Source organism: Hibiscus syriacus, unplaced genomic scaffold, assembly GCF_006381635.1.
Source record: "Hibiscus syriacus cultivar Baekdansim isolate YM2019G1 unplaced genomic scaffold, ASM638163v2 tig00111213_pilon, whole genome shotgun sequence".
In the NCBI taxonomy this organism is placed as follows: Eukaryota; Viridiplantae; Streptophyta; class Magnoliopsida; order Malvales; family Malvaceae; genus Hibiscus; species Hibiscus syriacus.
In genome coordinates this window covers 5,496,319-5,508,930 of record NW_024063022.1, presented here as the reverse complement: position 1 = coordinate 5,508,930, position 12,612 = coordinate 5,496,319, and the positions used below count along the sequence as shown (strand labels likewise).

Here is a 12,612-nt window from a genome sequence, read left to right as displayed (position 1 = left end):
TTATAATTATCGACGCAATTAACTAACTACTCAAGATTATACAAGAATCATATAAGGAAAATATTTAAAACCATCCAAAAAACTCAAACAAAAACAAAAGATGTAACACCTAAAACTTGTATAATTATACCTATACAGATTATAGATGTCACCTGAAATTTCGTAAAATATTTTCCAATTCAAAATGATTTAATTTTTTTCTTAAAATGGTAAATGATATTATAAAAATATCATATCATATCATATCATATCATATCAAATTATCACATAATATTTAAAACATATATTAATATGGATTTATGCTATCCATATTGAAACATAGTAAAACAGTTTAGTTTAACCATTACAAACCATTTTTCAAAATAATTCAACAAAGCAACTAGGACATTAATAATTACGTGCCACTAACAAAGTCGAAATTACATCATAGGATGTCGTACTGATACTGTAGTATATTCCTTGATGCTTGGAGTGCTTTGTACTCTTTACTCTACTCTTGGCTTTTTACCTACGCGTGAAAATCAACACACGCGTGAAAATCATCACACGCTAAGTATATACGTAGTGAGGCAATTTAAAGCAATAAACAATGCAATACAACTCATGCATGCAATTTAATATCATAAACAAATGCCATAAGATCAAGTTACCTTCATGTCCAATATTTTTACTATAATCAACATGATATACCAAATATAAAATTTCTTACCAATATACTTACCATTTATCCCATAAGCTCGTAAGCTTATTTGTATGTTTATCATTCATTAACCATTAAACCATAGACTATAAACCATAAACCATAGCCCAATATAAAACCCTGATGACCCTGGGTACACGAGTCAAATATATGCTCCGTAATACAATCCCGAGTATGACACATAAGGTTGTGCCCACCATCTGTACTAGGTATCCTTAAGTACAGTCCCAAATATGACACATAAGGTTGTGCCCACCATATACACTAAGTATCCTTAAGTGTAATCCCGAATATGCAGCCTGCTGCTGAACTCTATCGCATGCCAACTATACCTTATCCCTCAATGACTTACTTGGACATATAGTCTAATTCATTTATCCATGGTATCATATAACCATATATTTAACATTACGACAGTTCATACCCAAAATAATATCCATGGTAAAATATAAAATTATTCATGATCAATGCATTATAATTTCACAGTGTGACATATCAATGTCATATCGAAGTTATACAAATGACATAATATCATGTTGATATAAACAAGGTCGACTTATTGCAAGTCTTCCTGATAATGTATAAAACATCTATATACATGATGTATAAAATATCTATGTACATGATGTATAAAACATCTATGTACAATGTCATGCATGTATTGCACTCACCTTGACACTTTATATATTCCAAAATATGTGCCTCACTATGATCCACAATAAATCCTTTTATACTTAACTTGCTTCGATCACAAATCAATCACGATCTGTATCAATCACAAATTCATAACGATATATATGTTAGTATTGTACTAACATAAACACATCCCCAAAACAAAATCCATAATATACTTGAAACTCATTTTCTACCAAATACTTAACACTTAATAATTCATTTTAATATTGGCACCAACTTTTCCAATTTACACAAAATGGTCCTACACCATTTTATCACTTAGATTTTAATACAAAAAATTCCAGTACTGAAATTATTACCAACCAAGTGTTTTTAAAAATGTATAATTACATTTAAGCACCCCAACTATGTGAATATTGCACTTAAATCATCAATCTTTTCAAACTTCCAAAATGATCATATTTCACATCTAAACACTCATTTCAATTCCAAAACAGTAATTTCCAACATAGTACATCAACTATTAGGCAATTATACAACCATTCACAACTTTCCATAATTGCCAAATTGGTCCCCTAACTTTTCAAAAATTACAAAATGGTCCCCAAATTTTTCTAAGGCTTGTATAATACTTCCGAAATCATTTCCAGACATTATATAATTTTCCATAATTGTTCTCACTCAAATACATCATAGTCGAATGTTTTATTCTTTAAAACTATGTTTTCATCATTTTTGCTCGATTTTGATTCGATTCAAGCATGAAATCAACTTCCAATCAACCTTATAACATCTATACAATCAAATCCCTAATCAACTCTCATCATAACACAAAGTTTCTCCAACTTATAATTTGGACAAATTTTAAAAAATAATTTCTAAGAAGATTGAATATGTTTTAACCATAAATCAAGCTTGAAAATGAATCTACAACCTCAAAAACATCAAGATTCATCATCAATTTCATGAACCCTATCATGAACATAAACCCTTATATTTGGGATCTTTGAATTCCAGCAAGATTAGCAAGCAATATTGGTACAAAATGATAGCGTTTTTCGCGTAGAACAATTTTCTATTTCACAGCATAACCTAAAATCCAAAGAAAATTGCTCAAAAATGGAAAATAAATATTTTTCTTGACCTCAATGCTAATTCACGGCAAAGGGAGGAGCTGATGAACAACTTAGCATGATATTTTTTTTATTAATATCATGCTTATCTACCTTTAATTTAACTTTAATGAATTTTAAATTCATTAAATTGGGAAAATACCAATTTACCCTTAATGAAACTTCATAATCACCATTAAACCAAGACATCTAACCTTATCATCTTCCAAAATAAGACACCTCAACCTTATCATCTCCCATTAGTCAAAGATGATCAAATAAGATCTTAGTTTACCGATTTGCCCTTGCCTTTTTCCAAAAATCACAATCTTACCACTTTAATCCAACGGTCCAAATTAAACATAAAATTAAATCATGAAATCCAAAGATTTATATTATTTTCCAACATTTAAAAATTTGAAAATAATATATATTTTTATTTTCGAGACCAATTGTAATTTTTTAAAATTGCCATTTTGGTCCCTAAACTTTTTTAAAGTTTATACTTTGGTCACCAAACTTTAAAAATGTATAATTTGGTAACTCACTAAATCCATTTATGCAATAACATTCTTTTGGGAAAATTACCACTTAATTCTTTAAACTTTTCCCATTTTTCTACTTTGACTATCAAACTTTCAAAAATTTGTATTTTGGTCATTATCTAAATTTTTAGGGTATTACAAAAGACAAATACGAACAAATTTGAATGCATTAACAAATGAATCAAAACAGGAGATTAAACTATTAAAAGATGACCAAAAACCATAAATCAAAATAGAGCATCGTAAGAAAATTATCTACGAACGCAAACCACGTATCCAAGTCCAATTCTAGGGTCTAAAGAAAAAATCAATATGATAAAAAATAAGCATATAAGTGCGGGGATCTAAAGTGTTATTTCTCCATTAAGGAAAAACATGACAAATTTGGGAGGATTTTTAACTGATTCATGTGGGCTTCTAGGGTATTTTTAAGACCACATTTTTCTCATCTTATTCATAACTCTTCTCTATTCCATACCATTCTTCTTTTTCTCTTCCTCTCCACTCAATCAAGAATAAAAGAAAAAGTCTTCACTTTCTTCATCTCTTTCTTTAATTCAAAAATATAGAGGTAAAATTCTTAATCTAAAGTTCTTGAGCTTCATGAAAAGCTCACCATATCCATAAATGGTGTTCTTAAGCTCTTATGAGGTTTTGGGAGGATTTGAGCTTTAAAGACTCATCCAAGGATTTCTATATGATTTTCATGTATCATAGTCGTTGTATAACATATATTGTTCTTCATTTTCATGTTGAAATCATTTGGTACTTTTGAATGGTGGAAGAGTGGTGTAAAAACCCCCCAAAGAGAAAAGAATTAGAGGGTTGATTCTTGGAGGATCTAGAAAGGTATTTGGGTAGCTAAGAGCTGAGATAACACACTATAATTCTTTCTTGCTACTTGGATGTCATCTAGATGAGTTTGCTTGACTGTGTGGGGTGGAAAAGCATGTGGGGGCTTGGGTGCTTGATTTGTTGTTATGAATGTTTTGGACATTATTTTATTGTAAAATGATGTTTAAGAACCTCTAATAACTTCCATAAGGTTTAATAATCAACTTAGACCTTAGAATAAGCATTTAGGGTGAGTTTTAAGGTGTTTCTATAGCAAAATAGTGGGTTTATAAGTTATAGTATGGATAATGTATGAATATTATTGATATTGTTCATATTTTGGGTGAAACATGGGTTTTATAGGCCTCGATATCTATACTTGATGAACTGGTATTGATACCAATCCCTTGTGATTGATAATGATGGTTGTGGTATCAATATTAGAGTGTTGGCATCAATACCAAAACGTTGGTATTGATAACAGAGAGTTGGTATCCATACCAGATGAATTGGTATCCATAAAAGATGAGTTGGTATTCATCCTAGATGTGTTGGTATCCATGCCAAATATTGTGTATCTATACCAGGAGTTTGATATCAATACCCAAAGTGGTTGAATAACTTTAAAATATCAAATGGACTCAAGGGTGGGGAGTTTAATATCGATTGAGATCAAGCTTTTAGATTGAGTGTGGGAGGTTACTAAGATTCTCTTAGGGGTTGAAAGTAAAAAATTATCCTTCCAAGCCCAAGTGAATGAATTAACCAATACGAGTAATATTTTGAATTGCATATTGGTTAAATAATGATATAAGACGCTTAGCTCTGTAAGGAAAGCTTGTTCCTAAAGAATAAAAAAAACTAAATGACTAATATCAAAATTTATTTAATAGATTTAAAATAACATTGATGTTCATCAGTTCGAATTTGGGATCAATCGCGAAAGAAATTAACTTTACAAGAGATAAAAAGGGATTTTAAGCTTAGGATAAAAGTGGACGGATCTAGAGTGTAATTTCCTCATCGAGGAAAAATGTAAGATTTGGGAGGATTTTTAGCTGATTCATGTGGTATTTTGGGTGGCTATGAAAACCATATTTTCCTTTTATTTTTTTCCAACTCTTATCTCATATAATCTCTTTCTTATTCTTCTCATTCTCTCATTTTAAGCAAGAACAAAAGAAAAAGTCTTAACCTTTCCTCAACTCATTCTTTAATTCGAAAATCTTGAGGTAAAATCCTTATTCTATAGTTCTTGAGCTTCATGAAAAGCTCACCATATCAATAAATGGTGTTCTTAAGCTCTCATGAGGTTTTACGAAGATTTGAGCTCTCATCCCATGATTTCTATCTGATTTCCATGTATCATAGTCATTGTATAACATCTATTGTTCTTCATTTTCATGTTGAAATCATTTGTTGGCTTTTGAATGGTGGAAGAGTGGTGTAAAAAACCCTAAAGAAAGGATTACAAAGGGTTGGTATCAATATATGGTGAACTGGTATCCATATTGAAGATTGAGTAACTATATCAAAAGCTTGATATAAATACCTAAAGTGGTTGAATAAATTCAAGATATTAAATAGAATCGAGAGTGAAGAGTTTAATATCTATTGAGATCGGGCTTTTATCTTCAGTGTGAGAGGTTTCTAAAATGCCCTTAGGTGGTTAAAATTACCAAATTTCCCTTATGGGCCTAAGTGATGAATTAACCAATACGAGCAAGACTTTGAATTGCGTATTAGTTAAATAATGATATAAGACGTTCACCTCTTTAATGAATGTTTGTTCATGAAGACTCAACAAGAATAATAAATGACTAATATCATAGTTTTGGCTAGGTAGTATCGATACTCTATTCATTGAGTATAGATATTGTTCTTCAGGTATCGATACCCAAGGGTTGGGTATCGGTATCTTCGTTATACTGCAAATTCCAATAACCAAAATTGGTATCAATACTTGGGGACTATCAATACCACATAGATGAAAAGTACTCATACCCAAGTAAGAGTATCAATATCGTATTAATTGTCTAAAGATCGAACCCAAATTTGGTATTGATACCCAGGGCAGTAACGATACCTTAATAGAGAAGTACTGATACTCACTATAGGAGTATCAATACTATAAGGTATTTTCAAATCCAAAATGCATTGTTGATATTGATATTAAGGGTGAGTATCGATGCTCAAGGGCAAATACTTGTCGACACCCGATTTTTCATCTCGTTCTTATTATTATTATATGTATTATTATTATTATTAATATTATTTACATATTTGGCAGGCTTAATGTGCAGCCCAAATTACAAAATAAAACACAACAGTCCACTACAAGGTTTCAACCCAAGTTCCAGCCCCGAGACTCCAAGAACCGACCCATAGTAAGCTGGATTAGACCCGACCTAACAGCAATACAAGAAGACCCGAACTGGCCCAGTAACCCGACCCGGTGATAGGTTCATACCCGAAGCCACTGCCAAGCACGACGCTGAGCACATTGTAGATCACCAAAGTAACCATCATCATTCCTTACGGCAAATACCACCCAAAACATAAAAAAACCAGACCAAATTAACTCCACTAAAATCCACTAAATATTAGAATAATACCCAAAAATCAGGAAAAATCTTGGATCCAACCTGCTCCCACATGCGTACAATTATATATCCGGTGAAGACAGAAGAGGTGAAGGGAGGAAGAAAAAGAGAGAATCAACAACAGAGGGTTTGGTTTTTCAACAAAGGATTCGAACAGGGGTAATTTGAACGAGGGAAAGCAAATGGAGAGGGAAAATTATTCTTTGTAACAGAGGACTCAATTCTTCAAAAAAACAGAAAAATAGTCATCATGACGGCAGTCTCACTGAAGATTGTATTTCAAAAACCAAGGAATCAATAGAAAGCAAAGAACCTTTTTGGTATTTCCCATCTTTATTTCAATTTTCAGTATTATTTTTGAATGTTTTTCTTTCTAAGCAAGTAGAAAATATGAAAAAAGAGTTTTTTTATTACTTTTTTTTCTTTTGTTTGTCTCGTCGTTGTTGGAGTCTAAGTCACTGATATTTGTGGAGATTTTGTCGAGAAACTTTACTTACAGTTCCAGGGCTCGCATGTGTCACTAGAGGCCGGTTTGGGTTTAGAACGAGAGAATCGTTCCTTATTTCCTTCATCAAGAACAAACAGCAAAGAAAAATAACGAAAGCATTCAAGTAAAAAATCATCATCATAAATATCAACAATCACTAGAGTAAAAAACAAATTATAAAATAAAATAAAATAAAAACTAAAAAACGTTTAAGAGTCTGTTAGAAACGGAACCTTGTCCATAGAGGGTTGTGGTGGTCGCTTTGCTTTGGTAGAGGTTTTGGGTCATTACCATGTCCGTTGAACATGGTGGCAGGAGAAGAGAGTTTCAACTCTCTGTTTAGGATGAAAATGAAAGTGAAGAGGAGTGAGGCATTTCCTGTGTAAGTTAGCTTAGGTTTAGGCATAAATTAGGTTTTATATTAAAAGTTTGGGTAAATTAACTTTTAGTCACCGTACTTATTAGGGTAAATTATTCTTAGGTTCTCAAAATTTAGTTACATTCTTTTAAAGAAGTCCTTTATTTATTTTAATTTTCTGATTATTTTCAAATGTGCAGGCACTATTTATGTTATTTTACATATTGTTTTAGTTTAATTTAAATAGGATAAATCATACATAAGACCCTGTAACGTATGTTTATTTTGTATTTAGGTCATTAGTTTATTTTTAATTTTATAGATGTAATTTTACTTTTATTTGAATTTAGCCATTATTTTAAAGTTAGTATTTTTAGTTTAAATTAGTATGCTTTTCCGGTAGAATTTTTTTAAATGTTTGGTCAACACCTACTCCAAGACAAAAGAAGGAAAGTGGATCCTATTTCTTTGAAATACTCCAGAAATGATGAACAAAGGGCCCAAGAAAACCATTACTTTATGTATGAAACAACTACAACTATTAAATAATTTACTATCTGATGGTATTTTTTTGTTTATTTGTTCTCTTTAATTCACATCAAACGTCCACTCTTTAGTTTTTTTTATTTATTAATATGTTGCCAAGATTTTTTTTTGTTAAGCGTTAACTTTTCTATGTTACGCGAATACCAATCGACAGAAATAGGGTACCACGGCACTTGTTTTATTTACGTATTTTGCATCTCATGAATTCATATGTAATATAATATTATATATATGTATGCCATATAGGTATATTGCATAATAGGTAAATGTGTTTATATCCTTTAATTATATTTACCAATTTAATACGTGTAAAGCAATGTAAATTTATTTGATCAGGAGCATGTAGACTTATTTTCATGTACTTTTCAATTCGAAAGAATTTGTACAATATTCTCATGAGCATTACTTAACTCGAATCAAAATAAATTGACTAAGGATAATATTCGATCATTTTAAAATTTATCAAAAGAAATTTTGTAATACGTAAATATTTAATTCATTTTAATATATAGTATTAATACTAGAACCTACATTTTAGATTTGAACCCCTATGTTCCTTAATTTTCATAATTTGACATTTTAAGTTAGAAAAAGGCCTTGATTTACTTTTAGTTTAATTAGGACAAATAAAATTTTATTTGATTGCGTTGTTTTTACAAATCTAAGGCACTGTTCACTATTTAGGAATTAATAGTATATCCTCCGCGATCGTGCTCAGGGGTGACTACTGGTAATTCCCCAAATAAGTCAACATCCTTTTTAAACCACATCATGTTTTCTAAAAATGAGGCAATGTTCGGTTATTAGACAGAATAGCTGATCTCCCGCATTTACGCTCGGGGGCGAATGCTATCGGCCTCAATAAACGAATACCCTTTTCAAACTCTACATCCTTAATGATTTTTAAATTAAATAAAGATCGAACTCAAAATTTCCGATTTTAAATATAGGGTAATCAACTAGGTACCAATTTTTGGGCGCTTGTGGGGGTGCTAATCCTTCCCCACGCGTAACCGACTCCCGAACCTGATTTCTGGATTTTGCAGACCTCAAAAACTCGGTATTTTATTAAAATAAAAATATTTTAAAATCACCCGGTTTTTATGGTGTTCCAATCTCACCTTAAATGATTGGTGGCGACTCCTCACCTTTTGAAACGATTTTCAAAGAGAAACCCCCAAGTCGATATCGGTCTTTCCCTTCGGGCGAAAAACGGTTACGACAGCTTGGCGACTCTGCTGGGGACTTTTGTTTTTTTAAACAAATTGAGAGTCGAGCCACGAGTTGGTTACCCTATATTTATTATTTGGAAATTATGAGTTCAATCTTGTTTAATTTACGATTCATTATGTTATTTCAAAAAAAACAAAAAAAAAAGATTTTCTCTCTGATTAATGCTTACATTTCTGTGAAATATTTAGAATTGTTGCATATCATAGCTCTAAACCTGAGATCAATCCTAGTATACTTAAGTAGAGAGAAACGTCACACCTCATGAGGAGCATTGGGCTTTCTTGTGTGGGTCTGACAAAGTATCTCTGGAAAGCACCCTAAGTTGCCTATCCGGATATCAGTTCCGAGGTACGCTTTTAGTGGTGTGATCCCCTGAGCTGAACCCGATTCGCAAGTCTGTAATGGGCCAGAATCGGGGTCAACCTTAGCAGGTTGTAAAGATGGCTTAGGAACCTTTTGTTAGAACCCAACCTCATATAAAGAATTTAGTAAGCCTACCTCGTTAAAGCCATGCAGATAACTTAGAAGAATTAGATCGCATGATGTTAGGATTTTTTATTTTCTTTGATTATTTTGCATTCGATACTTTAAATTTTTACTAATTATTCGTTGATTTTTTTTAATTATTCTAATATCACTAACTTATTGCTTTGTTTCTTGATTGCATGTATCATTATCATATCACATCATTTAATAAACGTATTGATTCCCAGATTACCTAGTTATTATAAAAAAGCTTAAGGCAACAATGTCTTCCGATGGGATTGAGAATGCAATCAGTGTTCAGACCTGGTCTGAATACAGACAAACACGGTTCGGGGACAGCCTTGCCACTACCGAAGATACAGTTTTTCCAGAAAAGGTAATCATTCGAGTCAGGCAGGCACATTGGGTTGAGTTATCAAGAATTTGGTCCACCTGGGATGATAATGAGAAGACATTGTTCAGAGGGATATACGACGACATCGTAGAGCTGCTGAGAGTACCAATAGATTCAGTGGTGATTCGAGCCCTTGCCGAATGTTGGAATCCAGCTTACAGATGTTTTACTTTCGGTAAAGTAGACATGACCCCTACCTTAGAGGAGTATACGACTTTGCTGAACATTCCGAATGTTAGAAGACATTCCATTTACACCAAGGCAATTCGACCTAAAGGGTTCATAGCCAAGATGATCACGTTGACGGGAAAGACCAAGGAGTGGGTTGAAGAGTACATTCGTGATGAAGGGATCTCCTGGGCTCAGCTGAAGAGTTTAATTTACGAGCAAACTCCGTCAAAAAGAAGAAGAGATCACTTCGCACTTGCAGTATATGGTTTGGTAATTTTCCCCAGGAATGAGGATCACTTCGACATCACCTTAATCGATTTCGTCGAAGCTGTCGCTAGAAAGAATCCTGCACCAGCCATCCTTGCAGAAACATTCTTGTCACTGAACCAGTGTAGACGATTAGGGGGAGGTCAATTCATCGGATGTGCTTCACTATTACTAGTTTGGTGGTGGAGCCACTCCTGGATAGTCGAGAAAGCCTGGGCTCGGAGACATCAATCAAATTTTTCACCTCTAGTGGATTTCCTCGACAAATGCCAAATCCCAGAGCATCGCAAGAGGAAAGACTGGGTTGAAGCTCTCCGTAACATGAAAGATACTGAGATAGTATGGAAGGCTTATTGGTTACCCAAAGAGGACATACTTTTTAGGTGCGGTAATGATAGTTTTATAATGCTACACGGATTATGGGGAGCTATCGGGTATACTCCGTTAATTGTACTTAGACAGTTTGGTACCCGACAGTTCGTACCAGCTACCCATGGCCTGAAAGAGGCAGAGTTTTCTTTCTCTACTCCGGGTTACCGAGAGCGGATTTCAAAGATCTACGCGGCTTGGCAGAAGCCTCAATGCATGAGCTTCAAGATGATAGAGCCTGTATTCACGCCGGCCTATGAGGTTTGGAGGTCGCAGAGAATTAACAACAACACACCTAAGCCAAATTTAGAGGACCAGTTGACTATGGAGGAGCGATTGAGGAGGCTCCCAACAGAAACAGAGTTGTTAAAAGAGGAAATGCGACTGATGAATTTGGAGAGAGAAAAAGAACAGAGAAGCTTTTCGGAGGAGAAAACAATATGGGAACTTGAAATGATTAAAAAGGACGGAGTGATAAAACAATTGGCCAAAGAGAAAGAAAAGGTCCAGGAGAATTTTGATGCGCTAAACCAAGATTTTCGGGCCTTAGAGAGGAATATGAGAGCCCAAGATCTACATCATACTGCCAAGACCCTAAAGATAAAACTCGATAGGGTAGAAAGAAGCGCAAGAAGAGGCCAAGAAGAAAAGAAACGAGCTCTACAACACGCTCGGAAACTGAGAGAGCAAAGAGATGAGGCTAACAAGAATTAGCACAAAGGCGAACACAGATTGAACAACTCGAAGCACAGCTGCTTAGCATCGATGAGACTTTTCGGAACCCTTACAACAGTCTTCAAAAAGAAAATGAGATGTTAAAGAAGAAGATAGTTGAACTAGAAAGAGCAGGGTTGATCCACTCATCCGCACAAGAGGTAACAATGCAAGAAAACGAGGCCTTAAAAGCTAAGATTACTGAGTTAGAAGTCATAGTGCATAGATGTCATCAGCGAATCCAACAGCTAGAAGAGAGCCGACCATTAACTAATCCAGAGCTTGGAATTGCTCTACGACAGGCTCAGGACACCATTCAAATGCAACATGAAGCAATGGAGAGAGCAGTGGATCAGGCTCGCGATGTAGCTCGCCAAGTTTATGAATTATCTGAAGAAGCGGCAGCTTTAAGAGTTTTCGTGATTCTAGAATCAGAGGAAGAACGCCGCATCATGGGATTAATGATAGAACTTGAGAGATTAGGGAATATGGCAAGATTCTATATTTAGTATTCATTCGATATAATCTCTTTGCCTAAGTGCTTAGACGTTGTGTTGTTGAGTACTTTTTATATAAACTAAGTTATTTTGGAATCAATATCGGGTTGCATTTGCATTATCATTTTCATATGTTTTTTTCCTAAATTTTTAAAATCTTAATGATTACATTATAACAATTCATTCATTAAAATTCACCAAATAATAAAATACAATTTCCAATCATTTGTAGTTATTCTGGCATACACCTCACACCCATACGGTACTCGTCAATCAACCAAGAAAATGGATGACAAGATCGCACAAATTGAAAAAACTCAAGCTGAAATGCAAGAGAATTTAAAGAAAGCCCAAGAGGATATGCGCGAACAGATGATGAAGGCTCAAGACGACATGATGGCAAAGTTGATTAGTTTGCTACAAGGAAATAGTATAATCCGAGAAGAGACTCCAATTATCAGTCATACTGCCGAAGAACCATTATATCCCCCTGGTTTCACACCACCGCATTTCCACGCACAACAAACCACAACCATCCAACCAAAAAAAATACAAGTAAACCTACCTGGCTCTTCTACAAACCCGCAACCAATTGAAGATGTCCCTGATCTGGATGAGGAAGACAAAAAGAACAGGATAAGGAGATTAAGAAAGAATGGG

At 33.8% G+C, this 12,612-nt stretch overlaps 1 protein-coding gene across 1 annotated transcript; it reads left to right on the top strand.

Moving 5' to 3' along the window:
• The first annotated feature begins 9,802 nt into the window (after positions 1 to 9,802).
• Positions 9,803 to 11,455, top strand: LOC120156035. The gene has a single exon (XM_039167454.1). The coding sequence runs from the start codon at positions 9,803 to 9,805 to the stop codon at positions 11,453 to 11,455; it is 1,653 nt and encodes a 550-aa protein (XP_039023385.1).
• The last annotated feature ends 1,157 nt before the right edge of the window (positions 11,456 to 12,612 follow it).

What these genes read in the sequence shown, in the direction of transcription:
- LOC120156035 (XM_039167454.1), top strand. Translation starts at nt 9,803, where the DNA reads ATGTCTTCCGATGGGATTGAGAATGCAATCAGTGTTCAGACCTGGTCT.